This window comes from Haliaeetus albicilla, chromosome 25 (assembly GCF_947461875.1).
Source record: "Haliaeetus albicilla chromosome 25, bHalAlb1.1, whole genome shotgun sequence".
Taxonomy (NCBI): Eukaryota; Metazoa; Chordata; class Aves; order Accipitriformes; family Accipitridae; genus Haliaeetus; species Haliaeetus albicilla.
The window spans coordinates 522,793-543,603 of NC_091507.1; the positions used below are offsets into that span (position 1 = coordinate 522,793).

The following is a 20,811-nucleotide window of genomic DNA, read 5'->3' on the forward strand; positions in this document are numbered from 1 at the left end:
GTTTTGCCACCTACTCTAATGGCAGCGTGATCAAAGACAGAGCATCTATGTAGTGCCTTATTCTTGTCCATTTTGCCTAAGTTACTGTGTGGCACTGTTTTTATATTCATGTCCTATCATTATTTCTGTTACAAAACCAGAGATTACTATCCCTTCCTGCAAAGGAAGGTTCACTGCCAATCTGAAAACTAATATAGCCACTACTGAAATCAGAAGCGGGCTTTTCTTCCCCTCTAATGAAATCAAAAGCATCATGCACTCTGAAAATACTCACAAACACTCTGCCGCTGGGATATATTGCACGTAGTCTTGTCAGAGATTAGGTATTAGCATTTATCTGTGAGCAGTGACATATAAGTCTAACTAATTTACCAGAAAGAGAACAGGATTGAACCATCAAAACAAAATGAGATGACTGAATCGTTTTCCAACATACAGGTCTAATTAAATGTTAAAATCATTAGGCTGACTGTCAGTTGCATTTGAAATTTGGATGCTTCTGAGAAAAAAATAAAAAACAAAACAAAAAGAATTTAATACAGTGTGCACATCCCAGTTTTTATCCTACCTCCATGCTGCTGCTCCAGCCCACTTCTTGATTTACCATATCCGTAACTTAAGGGTACTCTCTGGTAAGTAGATGGAGAAGCAGGAGGTGAGCAGATTGGAGACATCGGTGGAGACTTGGGTTCCTATTTCGAAAACACACCAACACAAAATGGAATTCTGAGACAACAGCAAAAAAAGCAAGTAATCCTGCACAGCAATCTGAATGCGTACAGCATGATGGACAAAGAAAAGGCAAACACTGTAGTTCCCGGAGGCCCTTTATTTCCATGAAAATGCTTGTTAAAAAAACAAAAGTTGGTAAAGACATAATTTGGTATTGAGCCTTCTAGGGGTAAAGCATGGCAATGGCATAGCAAAGCTTTACAATGAACAGCTTAAAGTATTTTACTTCCAAAAGATCCCTGAAGAAGTATATGTAGAATGCTTAATTTGAGTGGGTATCTTTGAATTTGCGTAACACATTTAGTTAGGGTGAGTGCATCCTTCGTGGGAGAGCATTTTTCATATAAAATGTACAAAAAATTAAACTAAATCTCCAAATTGGTATTTTAAGCACTCTGTGGATTTGTAGATGTTACTGGGTATCTATCCTACAGCATTCTCTTCACCTTGACTTACAGATTGTTTAAGAAGAGGATGTGATCCTAAAACAGTTTACTGTGTAAAAAGGAAAACATAACACACCATAGATAACCTAGATGGAGCCAGGGGTTTGAGGGCAGCATTCTGCTTCAGTGTCAGTGCACGCAGGCACATAGACATACGTGCTCTTCTTCCTCATCCTGTTATTCCAGCCGTGTACCTTGTCATCAGCAGCTCATTCCTGTTGGGTTGACCTCAGGCTGGGAACGCCATTTACTCACGCCAGCACACCATGTGATAAATGTGTGTGCACGTTATGGGAAGATAAAGCACCTGCCACCAAGCATTTACAACACGACCTGATACGATACCCAGAAGAGAAGGTGTCAGGCCTGGGGAAAATTATGAAAATCAAGGTCGCACTGTGAAGCAACTTGTATCTGAGTAAGTGCTCTCAACTCTCCTAAATACAGGTAAATACAAATCTCCCTTAGGCAGCTTTATTAAATCAGCAGCTCAGAACAAGACACTGGGATGATGTTTCGCTGAGGACAAAAGAAAAGCAGGTTTCTTCTAGACTACTCCTAGGGGAAATTAGAATGGAAGAAAACCTGGTGGCCTTATCCCACACAGAAATAGTGGCTCGTGATTCAACACCTCTTCTCCAATTGAATATTTCTGTAGTGACTAAGGATCATACTGGCCATGAGAAATCGCTCACTTTCCTGTCCTGTTTCACAGACAGATTTCTGTTTGCTGCTCCTCCCCTAGTCCTCGCCAAGAAACAGTGCTGGACTAAGTAGGAGGACAACACTGAAAGAACTTACACAAAATATTACAGGGCTGACAGCTTTATACAAGGTTATGTAGAGAAATTCCCTTCAGGGATGCAACTGGGATGCATCAAAATCAAAGCACGGCCCCGATGGGGATTATTTGCATGCCAGGAGTCCATCTCCTGTCTCGTACTGCAAAACTGAGTAAGGCCACGTGAGTGTAATCATTTACAGGACTGGACCCAAAAGGAGGATGCATAATGACATATTGGCCTGAAGGAGACGGGCCTGTTACCTGTTTGTCCCCTTCATCTGTTCTTTTGTAGGAATTTTTTTCCAAAGTTGCATGTGGAACCTGAAATTTAACTCCATGGAGTTCTGCTGTAGTCCCGTAACGTACTTCACTGTCATTTTTCAGCGCCATAAACCGCGGCAGAGGCAATTCTTCATTAAAAGAGAGAAAAACTCAACTGAGACTACAGAACATTAAGAGTACTTTAAGCAGTATCACCTTGTAAAACCAATGAAAAGTTCACCTATAAGATTACTATTTATATTTTGTAACATTTATAAATGTGGAGCTCCCGTGATTATTTTATGTCTTAATAAAAATGTGAAATGTTACACAAAACTACATTGGCTAGCTTAATATATCATCTCTCCATGCAAAGAGAAAGAAATAAGCCTTGTGCATGTTATTAAAGCAAGTGGCAAACTCATTTCCTGCCTTCAAAACATTGTCTATAATGAAAAGAATAGTTTCCCAGAGAAACTGTAGGACTGATGAATTAATCAGTCAGGATCACAGTATGCTCAACACTGCCATCATAAAAGGAACAAATTAAAAATGGCAGGGTTCAGAGATCACACCAAGGCCTGGGGAGACGACCATGTCAAAAGGTCCCATGTTGCATCTGCTCTGCAGGGCAAAAGAGTGACACTTTTTCACTCTTTAAGACAATTCACGATTATTTTGAAGAAACACAGTCGCAGTTTTGTGCACAGTCACCCTGAAAGATCAATACAACTAAAATTAACAGAATGCTCAAAACTGAGCAAAACCATACATCACCTCTGTAATCTTTTACACCTACAGCTACTACCAGGAATAAAAAGAAATCAGTTGGAGTTTGGTGCATGTTACTCACCTCACTCTAAAGGTACTCATAAATTTCAAGAGAAAATGTAATTAACACTGGAAGTGTTTCAGTAACAGTAAGCAAGCAGGATATCAATACAAGGACTGCAAGTACCCTTCTTCGCTCAAATTTGTGGATTATTTGCAGATGCTAGACTTGTAAAACATCCACAGTAAATCTCACTTATTTCAGGTTTCTAATTTAGTTTGCTGGGTTTTGTTGGGTTTTGGTGTTTGGGGTTTTTCGGGGTTTTTTTCAAATTAACATCCTTAAAAAGGACAGCAATGCAAGAGAGAGCACACAAGCTCTCTGTAAGGAAAACTGTCAGACAAATCCAGGCTGCCCTGCTTCATCCCTGGTTTAAACCCCCCTGCCAGCGAGGCACCAAACTGAACCGTGCCAGCTGCATCCCATCCCCTCCACTTGGTCATGAGCTCTGCACCACGGGAGCTCAGCTCACACAGGTCTGCCCGTGCTCACCAGCCCGGCTTCCTTGCCCCGGGATGGGGCAGACCCGGGAACCCCCCCGTGCCTTGTAACATAGGTGACTTCTACATTTCGGTGCCCTTAGAAGGGACACCAGAGTGGAAACTGTGCTGGGAGCAGTGACCCGATTGCGAGGCTATGGGTAGATCCAGCCTTTCCTACCTCCTTCTCTGATCTCACGGCTGGTTGCATCGCTGCCTTCAGCGGGACGGTGGCAAGCACCCTTGCCCAGAGCACAGCCTCACGGCACAGTTCGAATGCCCACCTGGGATGTGGGAGCTAAGGGTTCAAACCTGCTCAGGCTCAAGCCCAAGCGAAAGGCTGTGTGTTTCGAAGCCTGAGCCCTGCTGAGGCAGAGCACGCATCAGCAAGACAGAGCATGCATCACCAAGGCAAAAACATCAAGTTCCTTCTGTTTAGTTGTTATCAAGGTTTTGCAGCTAAAAGGGACCTGCTTTCTCTTTGTTGCTTGAGTTTGATAAGCCTCTTTTAAGAAGCATTTTTCTCCACCAAAAATGGTACATTTAATATTACTGTCAATTCGTTGGGAAGAACAAAGCTGTTTTAAGCTACATCTACTGCACATTTTCATACCTACTGATAGGAAGCATTATGATTTAGTCACCATTACCCACTTATTTCAGGATTATCTGCTAAAACAGATGAGTGTTGCAAGCTGCCCTGCACAGAGGGACCCCTGACCTGCCCATGCCCCCTGCAACATCCCTCCACCCGAAGCAACTCCCACTCTGCGCAGTTGTCAAGATTAGAGGCTGAAGGTGAGAGAGAAACGCATCCCTAGCACTGATCAGCTGTCACTCGTGCCATTCCTTTGGTAATGCCTTTTCCAGAGGGGGGTGTCATCTCAGCTTTGCCACACGTGTAACTCAGCGCAATTTTCTACCAGTCACTTAGCGAATGGAACGTTACCTTCTACTCTTTCTCTGCTCCTCAAAATACAACTGTTTCATAGACAGGTTAGAAGAAAAGTTTACCACCACAGAGAGCCGACAAGCATTAAAGAAAGTGAGAAACAAGTGCATAGCACTGCAAGTAAAATTTGCTACTTACCATTCTTAATGCTCTCAATCCGTACTGGGAACCCTGACTGCGCTGCTGCAATTAACTTCAAAGCAATATAAAATTGAGCGGGACCAAAATAACCCACACGCTTGGCTCCACAAACTTCTGTAATCTAAGAGAGAAGAGACACATTGTTGGTTAAATGCATTTCACTCTCACAGAGAATTTAAACACTTCTACATAAACAAAGAAAAAATTCTTTAAAAATGCAAAATGCTTGTTGTATTTGAAGTTTTCTATTAAGCATATTTGTTTCAACTCAGGACATGGCTGTCTGATCACATTCCCCCTACTGTATCAGAGATAGGTAGGTAGTTGTTAAGCTTTTCAGAAGCATTGCTGTAGCCTAAAACAACTTAGGGGTTTTCATACTGCAAAAGATTTTAATAGCAGGTAAAATGATAACTTGTTAAGTACACTGTCCAGTAAAACATTTCCATTGCAGAAGCTATGGTATTCACAGAAAATTATACTTAATATTAGCCCTTACAACAACAGTTCAGACAGTTACTGTAACTGGAACATAAATGCAACACAAGAAATGCCCCTTCGCGCCGCTTGAGCAGAACACTTTTCTTTGTGAAAAACTAACATGGCCTCAGCACTGAAGTTTAATTTCTATATATACTTCACTGTCTGCTGTTCGCTTCACTCAGCCACCTCTATGAAACAAACAGCTCCACGTTCACACGCTCAGACAACAGCTAAACGAGCAACAGCTATCAGCAGGTTTTAAGCACAGGCACCAATTCTCCCACGCCTGGAGCTCCCAGATGTTCACAAACAAACTTCAGCCAGGCATTGATGTTAGAACAAAACCCCATTCACCCCAGACACAAAGGGAAGCCCCGAACTGTTTTCCTGAAAATACATCTAAATTAGCAATGTCTCCTGGCTGGCAAGGTGTGTCACCTGCGTGCAGGAGGACAGCGGAGCTGTGCCAGTTCTTCATAGGTAAGGGCTCCTCTCCAGGAAACCGTGTCCGTGGATCACTCCCAAGCTACAACAGCATGACAGAAACTATTACCATGTCATGCATATGAACAAATAGCACAAATGAATAGTCTTATTTTTTCTGATTTATTTTTATATGTGTATATATACACACATACACACACAGAGTGTCAAAATGTGATGTGAAACAATTACTGAAAAAACAAATGTTTTGGAATGGTAATTCTTACTACAAAGAAAATTATCTTCAAGCAAAGTCTTTCTTCTCTGGATGTGGCTTCTGCTTTGACTGAATTTGCTCTGGCTTCCCTCTCTTGCTGCGAGTTTTGGAGATACATCTTGTGATCAAGGAATTAAGCCATGCATCAAGCAGTTTTCTTTTCTCTTACCGCTTGATGAAAAGGGAGACTGATTCTCTGTACAAGGACAGCTTCAATTAACCAGTGCCATTTGCCATTCCCTTTCCGCTACATATCTTTTTTCTGAAGTCACTCTGGCCTTTTTAAATTTTTTTTTTATCCCCCCACCCTGTTGCAGGCCTTACTTCTTTTATTTTCTGGTGGGAATGCAGGGCACTTGGCATGTGCCCGAGATGGAGAGTGCTGAAGCACGATTAAAAATCGGAGTGTGCCGGGGAGGAAGGAACAGGTAGAGGGAACTCTTTGGAGGAGAGCTGCACCCCGGCCAGGGCACGGGAAGGAGCCAAGCGCATCGCACCCACCTCCGTGGATGGCACTATGCAGACCCCAGCGGTGCAGAGGGCTCCCCACTGCCACAGGGAGCAACGCCGTCCACTGCAGGGTCCTGCTGCACCGGTGGGTCCCCTGACAGCATCTCCCAGGGTCCCGTGGCCGCAGCTGACACCAGAGGTGCATGCCCGCAGTGCTGCGGGAGCACCGCCTGCCTGCCTGCGGCGTGGGCACGCTGCCGGGACAGCCGATCGCAGGACCGGCACTGTTTGGAGAAGGCTGGGCAGGTCAGTGGTGCCATTTCTGACCTCCAAAGCAGGCTCCTTCCTTGCCCCTAGATGCTCCTCGTTCACCCAGTCCTGCCGCCCACACCTCCCACTCCTGCACCGTCCTTCCCCACCAGCGGCCCCGGCTCTGTCTGACGCAGAGGCACGGAGCACAGCCGGTGCGGTTCGACCCGGGACACGGAGCTTGCACCACGGCTGCGGCCCAGCCGGCTCCCCACGGGCGCAGCCGCCCAGCCACGCCAGAGCCCGACAGCTCTGGGGTCGACACCGCCGCAGCAGGCACATGGGAAGCCGCCGGCCGGGGGCCTGCTGTGCCGCCCAGGCTGACAAATTCAACAACCTGGGGAGAAACAGACAGAGAAGGGGCACAACCAAGCTGAAATTCAGTCTGGGTATGCGGCCCCGGTTCGTTACGGGAGACGTTTCTTAGACGAAGGCCTGCACTGCTTCCAAAAGCTGGGCCCCCGCCTGCGCCCGGGCCCTCCCATGGCGGGGCGCGGGTCCTCACCTCTGCCGTGACCCACGGACGGCGCCCAGGATGGCAGCCGCCGTGGCACGAAAAGGGCACACAAAGTCCCTGGGTGTACGAGGGGCGTACCCCAGAGGGCTTTTCCTCTTGGGCTGCTTTCCTGTCATGGCACCCTACGCTCCACAGCGTTACCGTCATCTGCCTTTCCTCTCGCGGGCCGCTGGAAGAGGAAGCACTGGGCAACTGGGACTTTCATGGAGGGATTTGTGATGCTATCATCTTCCTGAAAAGACACTGAGAGTTAATTTTCCATATCTTTTTCTACACTTTGAAATATTAAGGTCACTGAATGCTGTAAATGCTCTGCTTCCTCCTGATATGGAAACATGAATGTTTTATTCTGATCGAGCAGACTAAAAATTTTTATCAAGGACACACTGTCTCTCAAAACTACGGTGTTCCTTCTCAAGCACACTTACAGCCAGCCAACCTGAAACTGCCTCTCTGTAATTTTGCTCTTTGGTGGTAACAACAGAAATAGATTTTTGTAGGCACAAGCTCCTCTGTGTTATTTGTGCAATTAAATCCTGATCTCTTTGTTAACGGCCCACAGCAAAAGATGCAAGCTGACAGACCAGCCAAATTTATTGCACAATTAATTGCAGGTAATCATATAGATTAATTGCAGGTACAGGCATTCACTCTTATGAGGTTCCTTGTGCAGTTAAAGGAGAGGGCCTTGGGTTCCTTCCAGACAGCATTTCATACTGCAGCATCAGGACCGGCTTAGAGCCGCTAATGGGAGCAGACCCTCTCTCCAGCAACCACAGAGGTAGGTGGCAGATTAGCCTTTTATCCAAATTAATTTATCCAAAATTAATTACTCAGAATATGCTGCTTGCTCAAATTTCCACAGCAGCTTAAACTGAATACTACGTTATTTTTTTGTTTTCCTGTTTTACCTTTCACAGGGTCAGTGCACATAGCCTCTTGATGGCCAGATTACATTTAGTGATATACAATACTGAAATTAAGCTAGTTTGTGTGATATACTACTAAGAGTTTCCAAGATCCATATGAATTAAAGGCATTGTATATGAATACGACACACTGTTTTTTCAAGCTGAAACTCGACTGTTTCTGAAACTATCCCCTGAAATAGAGGGGAAACATCAGTTCTACTTTCATTCAACTGATGTTTAAGAACAAATTCTTTCTATCCTGTCCTGTTGTCAGTTTGGGTTGCATACTATTCAGCAAGCTAGCAAGGAAAGAACTGGTATCTTCTATTAGTGCACTGCTAAATGGTCACACATGTAAATCAAAACAACCTGCATACCTTGATATTTCAAGGGATTCTAATACAGAACTATTGACAGCCAATTTTCATTGCAATTTTTTTTTTTTAATTCTTCAGCAGAAAACTGTAATCCTCCAGTAACAGCTGAATATTGAACAAAAGTTTAATGAAGAACATGTTGGAAATAATTTTTCATGGTGGCAGGTTACAGATGTTGCTTGCCAAATCTAACCTCAGGATGATAAACAGGATTAGTCAAAAATTGATCTATTCAATGGTTCACGAGGCAAGAACACAATGCTGAGTGAACTAAAACAGAGTTTAAATTTACTGCAAGGCGTAACTGCTTATATGAAACAATTTCAAAAGTCATTTGCCAATTAAGGAAAAAAGTTCACTTCACAAAACATGTGAAAACAACATGGAAAGCTGTAGTGTCTAAGCTCGTGTTTGTTCTCAGTCAGTCCTGGAACAGCACCTCTCAGTTCAATCAGATTTCAGCAGGTAGCCTTAAAACACACGTTCTGTACATGAATCGCACCACCTTCCCTATCAAGCAGCCATAAGAAAGGGAGACCAAGATCTAGATGCCTGCACACCCTTCTGACAGGCCAGAAGTTTTTCTATGGTTATAAAAATATATACTTTTTTTTAAAAGAAACAGATCTCCAACTCATCAACATTAAAATTTAAAACGTAACTACAAGCTGTTTTAAATGTAGCTGGAAGAGTGGCTGTTTTAAATTACCGTTCTCCATGCAAACTTCTAATAGAAAAGCTTTACATCTTGAGATGCTGGAACACAAAGCAGATTTTTATATTTATTATCCACTCACTGCTCTGCTCGATCGGCTGACAGCAAGTGTTATTTTTGTAATTGCTCCTTGAAGACATCCCACATGAAGCAGCTTTTCCCAGCACAATCTGACATTGTTCCAGCTCTCTCCAGTTCTCTCCGAACAAGTTTCCACTGCAGTCTCCAAGAGCACTGACCTCTCTAACACCCTGGGCAGGTCTAATTTAGATTGCAAGAGCTAAACTTCAGGAACTGAACATGAGCCGAGAGCTGAAGTTTGTTTTCCATAAGTAGAAAAAGAGGTAAAATCAGAAACAACTATTCCATAATCCTATGGACAGGCTGAGATGACCATCCTGCAGCCTCAAGGGAAAGGTTTTCAGCTGCAAGGCAACAGTAGAGCTGGGATTTTTGCTTTTTCATTTAGCCATTAATGCTGCTATGGCATCCTCTGTATCTAGCTGGCACACAGTTTTTGTCTGTTCTGCCCCCCTGTTGCTGCCTGCCACATAGATTGTCACTGCTTGTCATTTGTGGGGAAACCCAGCCCAAAGGCACTCAAACCTCTCTGCGGGTTGTGAGACCCTGCAAGGAACACGTGTAAGCTGAATGCATGTTCAACTCATTCGGAAAGAAAAAGAAAATAAGCACCCCTGCCTCCTACGTTAAAGGAAATTTTCTCACTGCACCTTCCATCTCAGCCCAACCCCAGAAAGCACAATTTTTTTACTTGTCCTTGCTCAAGCCATAATGAGGTAGAAAGATTTTCCAGTTCATCAACTGCCTCCGCGTTTTAAGGAACATGTTGAAAAGCTGCTGCCGTTACCCGACGCACCCCTCAGCCAGCGCTCTCCGGAGAACGGCCAGCTGGGATGCCACAGCTCAGACCTCAACCACGGAGCAACCCCAGGCTCCCTTCTGGATCAACCACCCTCATACAACTGTGTCAAAGACAAATATTTGCAGCAGTTGCTTATCAACAGCTTATCTCAAAATTGTGTCATGCATCTGACCCACTTTACCCTTTTTTATAAATACGTGTTTACAGAGTCTTTGATCTGCTTGTTACAGACAAGTTTTGCTACATTCTTAAACAGGTATTTCTTTCTGAACAGATCATTTTTCAGATATCTGTAACACTACTTGGAGCCCAGCCCTACGTATCTCTCTCTTTATTATTTAAAGTAAGAAACACCACATCCTGGATCCAGTAGGATTACTGCCTGGGAAGGCCATAGGAAGAGGAACATGCTGGAGCAGTTACGTACCCAGCTGTACAGAGGAAGAGGCTCTGCTATGGATTAGGTTCTTTAGCTCTGCTCCTCCATATCAGTGGTATTTCTGTAACTATTTATTTTATTCTGTGATCTTGTATTTTAAAAACAGATGTTTTATCTATTTTAGACTTTTTTAAACATCATCTGAAATGCTTACTAAAAATCTAGCTGTTTTGAGCAAGCAGGGTTCCAACATCTAAAACAAAAGGAACTTAAAACAGCTTAGTTTATGGCACACAAGACAACACGACATAGTACATTTTTAAAGACCTAACTACAAAACATTCTCACTGTTTAAGCTCTGCATGATCACCGCTTTACATTAAAGAACAACATAATTTTAAGTTGCAAGGCAAGCTACTGATAAACTGCCAAAGCTTAGCAACTTCAGTTAACTCGGTGATAAAAGCAGCAGAGAGCAACCACATCTGTTAGCCAAAAACCTGCCGATAGCACCGCCAGGGTTTCCCCAAACTCCTACTCCTGGCACAACCCAGAACTGTTCACATCTGCGTGCACCAGTGCAACATGGGCCATCGCACCTTTGTACATCTAGGGGGAAAGCACTGCACTTCAGGAACAGGGAAACACTTTTCCAACAGCTCCAAGCAGAATATTTTATGCCAACACCAAGAACTACAAGGATTATGATTCAGTGTACACTTTCGTGCACACACATGCATGCAGCCATGGATAGAACACATGAAACAAACACTAAAACCATTTTCAAACAACTCTAAGTCTCACAGTGAAGCCTAACAAAAGTATTTGGTATACTAGAAAAAGTCAATTCCTGAGCAGAGGTTAAAAAACCAAAACTAACCCAAACACAACTGTTTTCAACCAGTGAAGAGTCTTGTGACCAGGCAGGGCAGGAGCAGGGCAGTCATACCTGGTCAGTGCAAGGGTCAGTCAAGTCCTCTCTTGTACCTGACAACAGGCAGCTGCAGACATCTACAGAAACTCAAGCATGTGAATTGTGCAGTACTTCTCTTCAAGTAGGAATACTGGCAACGCCAGCATACCGCAAGTTACAAGAAGTATTGATCTGAATTGTGCAGCTACCAGGACATGTGAATCAGCATAGTTAATGTAAAGATTTCAATTATTAAGGAGTGTTGGCTAGAGAAACTCTGCCAAGGAATAAAGGCTGCTGATGCATGCTAATATAAGCGCTGAAGTATAGCTGAAAGAAATCCCATCTCCTGTGCTCAACCTTTTGTCTTTAAAATACAGACGCGAATGAATCTTTTTATCTGCATGTGACATGGAAAAGGTGGACACTTTCATCTAATGTCAGTCTTATTGGGACGCTTAAGAACACCATTCCTGAGAAATGTCTGACAGTCCCCACGCCAAGTAAATTATTTTCACAATAGCAGTGCCTACAGAATTAGGTCAGAGGTTGTTATATACATTTGCTGATCTGTCATTCTGTCTTTGCTTTGAAAGAAAAACCTAGCATCGCCTTCACTAAACACATGCCTTTAGGAGTGTGTAAAAAAGCATGCAGAGGTGAAAGAGATGAAGCAAATTATCTTCAAAACCTCCTTGGCTTTTTCTTCTCACTATTTCGAAAATGAATGCTTCCAGAACAGCATTCATCCACCTAAAATTGTTCTAGCTGTGTTTCATATTCACTAGTTTGCATCAAATTGATATGAAAAACTATCCAGGTCAATAAATACAGCTTGTGCCAATAAATCTGTATAGGATTCTGAGTAAAATTTTAATAAAGCTTGTAACACATGGAACACAAAAATAAAAAGCCTGAAAACAGGTTACTCCAGATTTAAGAACTTGGCATAAGGATACCAACAAGCAGTATGGATTTTTATAGAAGTATTAGTCCACTTATTCACTGAACTGCTTCACATTCTTTGAAGGTAATCAGTTCCTCAGCATCTGGATATGGAAATGCAGACATTGAGCAGGTCATTCTCTGAAATGCTGCACAAACAGCCTTGCCAAAATCATTATTAAGACCTGAAATCCCATGGAAATCTGCAGACTACACAGAATTGGGTTATGGATGTTTTATCTGCTTTTCAAATCTTACTGTAGAAGCAAGGGAGTAAGCATAATGTCCCAAGTAAAATGGCAAGTACAGAGCTGTCACACTGCCCTATCCAAACAAGTAGATTGCAAGAAGCTTCCACAGGGCTTATCCAAATTTCTTCTGATGCAAATCCCAGCCAAGGGCATTTCAGTCTCTTGGACATGAGACTTAAGTTTCATAAAGCCTATCCTACACATGGTTAATACTAAACATTTTATACATTGCAAATATGCTTCTTTAAAGGCACTAGTCATTCCAAAGATTTCTGTTCATTTTCCTGCTCACCTCTTCTCATCCAAGGACGTATCTAGGGACACAACACAAAGAAGGTCCAGGTTGTGAGAGAAGAGAACCCAGACCCTCCAACTCTTGCCTGCTCAGTGGAGACATTATCCTGAACCCCCTTACAATGTCAGTTGCTTGTAGGTAAGCAGAGCTTGATGGAGTCAGGATCTAACTATCCATGCTGGAATTTGGCCAGCGCTGGCACTGGGCCAACTGAAATGCGCATCTGTTCCTAAAACTTTCATTTTCTGGAGGCTGAACTGAAAACAGTATCTAAACATTACTAGTAGTGAAAGTGAATGGAGAGTTCCTCTTTAGCTCAAGTGGAAATGCCATGTTTTGCACAGGAGCTGCACCTGCACGCTGCGGGAATGAAAATACAGGATAATCACAGGAACACTAAAGGACAATGCTATTTTTATCAAGGACAGATTTTAGGGAAAGGTAGTATATCCTTGTGGTTTTAGCATTTTAGACCACTTCAGTAACCAAGCCGTTAATTTATTTCAAGGAACACTTTACACAAGCAGCACTTTCATTACCATATTTTCATCTTGAGAGTACATCTTCACTGACTTAAAATATGGCACTTGTTTATAAGCTTGAGTTCATTATTTAGAATGATGTTTATTATGATCTCCAATGTATTTCAATATGCTTGTTTTTTAAAATCCATTCAAAACACTGTGTGTATATATATATATATACACACACGAAACTGAAATTAAATGTAACTTGAAGCTCAGCCTTAACAATCAAACCTTTGTAGGAAAGGTTTCTGCAATCTGTCCAAGCCTTTTTTATAAAAGGAAGAATGGCCTCTCCGTTGCTGCAGTTCAGATATGGATTAAAACACATACCCTGAGTTTAAAAAAAAAATAAAATTGAAAACACTGAAATTTTCTAACAGAGCATGAAGCCATTTATAATGCAGGACTCCTCAAGTCAGCTTAAAAACATTTGACTGAATCTTGCAGTTTGTTATTCATACAGAGAATCCTTATCCTACCTTTTGTCAAATTTCAGTCTCTTAACAGTGTACCACAGACTGAAAAATCAATTTTTTCGGGGGAAAAAAAAAATCCCCACTGGTTTGGATTGCAGTAATTTTGTTTGTTGAAGTCGAAATTCAGTTTGAGTATTACTCATACAAAACAAATGTGTATTACAGAAAAATCTACTTCATTTTTATACATCATGAAGTGTTGTTAGAGAGCATTTACCTTACCCTCTGAAGAAGCTAACATCAATTCTTTGTTGTGACTTACTCTTCAATAAATGAGATAACTTACAAAGCTCAGCAATACAATTCTGTTTTGTTCTCATGTTAAAATATCATCATAAAAAGCTTTGGTATAAGTAACAGGGTTTGTGAGAACACCTCCCCATCACACCAAGCTTGCCAATCTCACCTAAGGCACAAAAAGTACTTGAAATGTCTGGAAAAGTGACAAGCTTTAAGCTTAGGAGTAAGGAGATAACATCTCCTGTGGACATACCATAACGTTTTATGAACAGACAAATCAAAATATCTTCTCAAATTTGGAGACTCTTTTAGCACCTAAGAAAAAATTACGGAAACAACTGCTAGATAAAAGCTAAAGTCAGAGTACAATGAGGAAAACAGGCATAAAGGCAAGTCATCTCCTTTGCAAATGTATAAAAATTAAGTGCTATCAGAAGTCTCTTGACACTTCCACTGTTAAACTCAAGCCAAGGCTACCCAAAATATGGACCTTTTCAGTCCAATCTTTCTTTTCTCATTCGATGGCAATGTTTAAAGACTTCATTCTGTCCAAGTACACTGCATTCCTAGGGGTGAATCCCAGAAAACAAAGCTATTTTAACTTGCTGTTACAGGACTACAGAGGTCTACAGGACTGCCTACAGACAGTACTGTAGTATGCTTCTGCTGCCTCTACAACAGCTGCCTTATTATTTCCCCATTTCTTTGCAACTACAACAAGGAAATACTTCAGGAGTTCCACTCTCAGATGCTATGCCAGGATAACTTTATGATCTGTTCCATTTGTAGGCGTTTTCACAGCTGAAAGCATACCAAGAGCAACCGACAGCAAATCTCATGACAATTACTGTTATCTTTACATATCCAGGCAAAAACATTTCTCTATTTATTTTGGAAAGCAAACAGCCTTTTCTTCTCAGTGAGTGCCCTTCTACTTGTTGATGGATGCAACCCCTCCCGCCACCACTGCAGTCCTGATGCACCCAGTCGCATGTCTCAGACAAATTAGATGTAAATAAATTAATCTCCAATCATAATCAAACAAGGCAGCTCGCTTGCTTCCCCTCTGCACAGGGACAAGACACTTGGACGCTGAGCCCCATGGGCCACGGTTTAACTCACAGTAACATCTATGGGATCAAATCATTGTAGATGTGGATTGTAGATGAAAAGAGGCTGAACACAGAGGATACCTAAAGTTGACTAGAAAGATTATAGAAAAACATTTAACGTTTACATTTTTACATTTCAGTGATGGCTCACATCATTACGGTACGAGGCCCATGAGGAAATGACAAATCTTCTGGCTTTGCAGTTTCCGCATAAACATGAATTTCTGCTGTTTGAGATCTAGTACACAGGATTTTACCCCAAACAATGAGATAGTCTGGGAAACTAAAAAGCCATAGGCAGAGATGGCTGAGATGCAGTCACTCCGGCTGCTGGGAGAGGCAGTAATCAAAACTCTCCTCTCGGCCATCGTCAATGTTTTACCTCATTTTGGCCAAGCACTTACAGCCACAAGCAGCAGAAGCACTGCCGACTGCAAGCGCATTGAGCCGTCCTTCAGGTTTCCTCCCACAAACTCTTACAAAATCCTTGTCCAAAGTTCAAGAGACACCCGCTTCTCCTTCCCGCTCTGCCAGTGCTGAAGCCCTTCCACAACGGCCTGGGCAGCGCAGGGGACAAGCGGCAGGGCAGAACCCGAAAGCACCGGCCCAGCTGCAGACCTTCCTCCTCCGCAGGCTCACATCCCCCAGTGAGGGTTTTCAGAGCAGACTGGAAAGCCTCTCACTTGCAGACAAAGGGTCAGACAAAGGGTTAAAGCAAACGTTGCTCAGCTTTGCTCTAAAAAAGTATGCGATTAATTGATTCAGCTTTGCCGTGACTTCTGGGACAAACCCTTTAAAATGCCGGAGAGGTAACCGCCTTCAACAATTAGTGAAAGAAGAGCAGTCTTTAAAAATAAGCAGAGGTGGTGACCCTAAACGGAGCCGAAATCTGAGTTTTCTGCAGCTGCGCTGAGCTGTGGATAGGCTGCGAGACCGCCATTAGCTCCAGCCACCCACGGGATCGGCAGGCCACCCTGCCGAAAACCCACTCGGCATTGCCACGGCTGGTTCCCAGGGAAGGCAGGCGGCCCGGGGCCAGGGCAGGGGGACAGGCAGGCTCCTGGGGCACCTGCCAGTGCTTCCATGCGCAGGCCATTCCCAGGGCACGCACCTGGGAAACATTCCCGGACCCAGTGGAAAAACAGTGACCCAAACCCGACCGGTGACTGATACGTAGCAGAGCTGGCCAAAAATCTATAGCGGCAAAGTTATTAGCTGCAGGTTTCTGGATTTCACTGCAGAAAGCCTGGCACATGGATCAAAGCAGGATGGCCTCTCCCATACAAGACTTGGTTCGCAGCAGGATTTTTCTACAAGACAAAACTCAAGTTAATCCCTCTGGGATCTGTTTGTTTTCAGTGGACCTTGGTTCCAGTAAAGAAAAATAAGAATAAAGCTTTTCTTATACATTGATGTCTAACATACAATTTATATCATTCACCTTTTATCACCAGATTTTTTAACGCTGGCCAGTGCAACACAGATGAGTGCTTAAACATTCAGTTCAGCAACATGTTTATGCTTGTTTCCATTAGCCTCTCCTCCCTAATCTTTAATTGCTTAAAACAACTCTAAGACCCAAATATCATGATATGCAAAAGTAAATAATACACCACTTAAGAATCACAGCCCTCTTGCAAAAATCTTTCGCAGCACTACACAGAGGTTATTATACAGCATTAACTTTTAGCAACATGGGTTTAAAGATTCAGCAAACTATTTTGCAAAACTACCCTCACTTTTTTTTTTAATCCAAAACCACTTAATAAATCAAATTCTGTACATTAAAAAAAAAAAGGAGACCAAAAGTCATACACAGTGCTTTAAATTATGTCTTTTCCAAAGTCCCAGAGGGAGCAATTGATGAAACTTGTTTTCCAAGTCTTGGTAGCAGAGTGAAGATTTGTGCAATTTAAAATTAATTGACATGTTATTAGGAGCATTTCACTCAATGAAATAGGCATAATTCACTGACAGAGAGGTAAGTCTGGAGTGAAATTCTGTAAAAGAATTTTCTAACCACCAGGTCGGTGGCAATTTGTGTGGAACAGCTGAGGCTGGTTCACTCTGGAAAGACAAAAGTCACTAATGGCACAGCCTATTTCTCATCTATCACAGATGCATCACACATCACTGCTGCAGCAATTTCTGCTCAACCCTTCTCTCTCATCCTCGGATAAAGATAACAATAGCATAATTTGCGCTTGCGAGAAACTGTCAAAAATTGCTTTGGACTTCAAAGACTTCCATCAAATACTGAAAGTATCTTTGTAACAGCCCTTTTTCCACACAGGGTATCTGCTGCAGCGCACCAGAGAACTGCACAGGCTTGCACGGCTGAGGGGAGCAACCCAATGGCTGAGATTTGCAATAGGTATGCAAATCCCCATTTAATTTCTAAGTTCTTGGCACAACTTTCAACAAACAATTGTGACTCCAAATAGCAAATTAATAAAGAAGAACTTAACACGCTGGGCAGAGAAAAGACTGCTGATTTATTTGACTCTGAAGAGATGTGTAAAATAGAGAGTGACCCAACGCTGGTATTGCATGCTGATTTAGGATCTCCAAAGCCACCAACGATCACTGCAGGACACATATACTACTATCTGCAAAGCAAGAAGGAAATGTCCAATAAAATCTTAGCTATTTTCTTCTAGTAGCGGAAACCCCACACACACCAATTTTAAGAAGGATCTTCACTCTTTCCTACATAAAACACTACAACTGATTAAAAAATAATTCCTCTGTCTGTGCTTCCTCCTCCTACACATTTACAAGTAACACTTTGCAATTTTTGCACTAAGCAAATGAAAGCTATCCCTGCTTTTCATTTCCACGGGCCAATTTTATAAGGATATGAGCATAGCTATTTGTGATCTAGGTCTCATTTCACACAAGGAACATGAGCTAGCACTTATCTCTAAGCCTGCAAGAAATCCTCCTACAATCAAACAGGACAATTCACAAACTGAGCATCACCCATGTTTGGATAATATTCAACACAGGGCGATAAATCTGCATTTGCCTTAGGAAGACAGCTCCGTGCTTTTCTTCACAAAGCCTGTTGTGCCGCATGCTCAGTATTTACAATCTGCTCTAGTAATGGCTATAAGTAATTATTTTGCATTGGTCCATTGTTCAAGGAAGAGGAGCTTAGCAGAGATGCACTGAGAAAGAGTGGGATGCACTGGGAAAGAGTGGCTGCATACCAGTTCCACCCGTGGCTGCCGCTAAAGCACCTTCTCCACAGTGGCACGTGCAAGAGGAGCTCACAACATATCTGAAATGCTATATTATTCAGAGTTTCTCAATTCTTTGGTCTTAATGCAACAACCAACAACATGCGTATTTTAATATACTTCCATTATTAGGACATAACACAGCAGGCAAGGTATTTAAAAATATTAGCTGTGAGGCTTTTATGACTCTTTCACAGGACTTTCTGGAGTTAATCTAGAAAAACAAAAAGACATCTGTACACATTACTACATATTAGAATAAAAAGGATTTGTAAAAGCTTGTCACATGCAGCTTTCCTAAATATCTGGTCATTTTTAGCATTACTTTGCTTCAGTATTCAAAATTAAGCCTATGCACCAGGACAGTGAATGAACTATTTAGCAATGATTTTTCCTTTCAACTGCTTTATTTTCTTTCTTGTTCTTTAACAGTGGTAAGTTTTATATTTAGGCAGAAGTCTTTAGGCAAATTATTGCTTAAAGTAAATGAAAGCTGAATACCAAAACCCAAGCTTGTGTTGTGTGCCTATTCATGTCTTAAAGGCAGCAGCCTCTCTTCCTTCTCCTAACCCTCTGCCTTATATTTTGCACAATTCCTGCACTAAATGAAACAGAAGTCCTGCAGAGCAAATCATTTATCATGCAATTAAACCCTATAACATGTTCACAAAAGGGGGCCAAAGTGCAGCAGCTTTAAAAAGAGCAAAACCACAGACTACTTTTAATACGTTTATATTTTAGTAAGCACGTACTCTTTGTATGACTGAGCTAGAAATTCTTTTCTTCTATAAGAGCTCTACAATTCAAAAGATTTCTCTCTCTGAGATTCACATTGAACAGCCCCATGTGAATTCACTAGGAAAGCTCATGGGCTGAAACCCCCCCAAGTTTCTTAACTGCTTTGGTAGTTTGGAGCCTAACTGAGAACAAGCAAAAGCATTAGTACTTAACAAATATATACTCTTTCCCCTATTTTCCTTGCCTAAACCATTTAAACTCCTGCGAGTGCAGAAACCGCTTAAGCTTTTAATTCCCTCAGTGCTTTTGCACAGGAATCTCTTGGCTTAGTAGACTTAACAACAACCACTTTGTTAAGCATGAGAAGCAAGATAACAAGGAAAGTCCTATTCTCAACATCCCCCTTCAGTCCCACCTAACAAATATTGCTCTACCTACCTGGCTGCTGCCTGGCAAGAGGGCTGCTACAGAAAGTGCCATCAACTTGGGATGTCTCAAGGTTTATTTTACAGTGGGAAGTTAAATTTCAGATGTTCTTATTATTGACAGCTTACAGATAGCAAGTTTAAATGTAATAGAAAATATTTAAATAAAACAGAAAACACATTATTGCTACATTTATTCACTTGAAATCTTTCAACTGTGGCTTAGTTTGATTTTGCTGTTGAAACTAGGTCTTCAGTCAAAGAGCAGGAGTGTTTTTTCCACACGTGTGACTACTTAACTTTAGATTGCATTTCATCACTGGGTTTGGGGGTAGGCTGAGGGGAGGAAAGAGGGGAAGAGGAGTTGAGGTAAGATACCTTTTTTTTTTTTCCTCCTTACAAGTTGCTGCGGCTTGTATAGGGGTGGGGGAGAAATGCCAGTTTTACATCTCTCCTTCCTGTACGACCGAGTAACTGAAAAAGTACCTCCATCCATGTCCTGCTTCTCACCACTGTTGCGGGCTCACTGCTGATGAGCACAAACGGGAGTTTTGTCTGTCTTTAACTTCTTAGCCACACTAACTTTCTAAGAAAACTATTCTCTAACACACGTACAAAGCATTTTCAGCCTCTAGAAACAACAATTTTTTCAAGCAGAAAAAAGCTGAACACTATTACCCACAAGCACTTTTTCTTCGGAAAACAAACCATTGTATACATATTTCATAACATTATCTGAAAGACTCAGGTTTTACAGAAAATGCTGCATCAAGGTAAAATGATTTTTAAAATAATCTGTGCTATGATGTTAAGTTCTGAATTAAAACAACTTGCCTGCTCTAACTAGTAACAAGAAAATTAAACACAGCACTGTCCATTATGCAATTAAAAAAATCTAAAGTTCCTAATTCTCTGAAAAGTTTCTGGTGAGTACAAATTCTTAAAATATTGGGGGGAAGGAAAAAAAAAAAAAGCCTTTTCTCAACATGCATGGCAGATACACTGCATAAACTCACCACAATTTCAAAACCATGTTTCAAATAATTCTGAATCTCTGCGCTGTACGTACCTTACTAGCACAAAGGAGGTATTTACTACTCACAGATTAAATACAGCTTTGAAGAACCATATGCCTGTAAATTCAGGTGATCTTGAGGTACATACAAAACCAGGATGATTTTAATGCTGATAAATGAAGACAAACTGTGCTACCTTTTTCTCCCAAATAAACAGTGAGAAGTATATAAATCTACTGTTTATTTGTATCTTCCTATGCAAACTATCACAGAAAAATTG

General features: G+C 42.0%; 1 protein-coding gene across 3 annotated transcripts in view; it reads right to left on the reverse strand.

Annotated features, from left to right (window-relative positions):
* The window catches only part of REPS2 (RALBP1 associated Eps domain containing 2), a 102,840-nt gene that overhangs the window by 63,314 nt on the left and 18,715 nt on the right, over positions 1-20,811 (reverse strand). For all 3 annotated transcript variants that reach the window (XM_069770308.1, XM_069770309.1, XM_069770306.1), the window contains exons 2-4: positions 4,625-4,748; positions 2,224-2,372; positions 569-692 (exon numbers count right to left, since the gene is read on the reverse strand). In XM_069770308.1, coding sequence (XP_069626409.1) covers positions 569-692; positions 2,224-2,372; positions 4,625-4,748 — 397 coding nt within the window. The remainder of the gene's footprint in view (positions 1-568; positions 693-2,223; positions 2,373-4,624; positions 4,749-20,811) is intronic.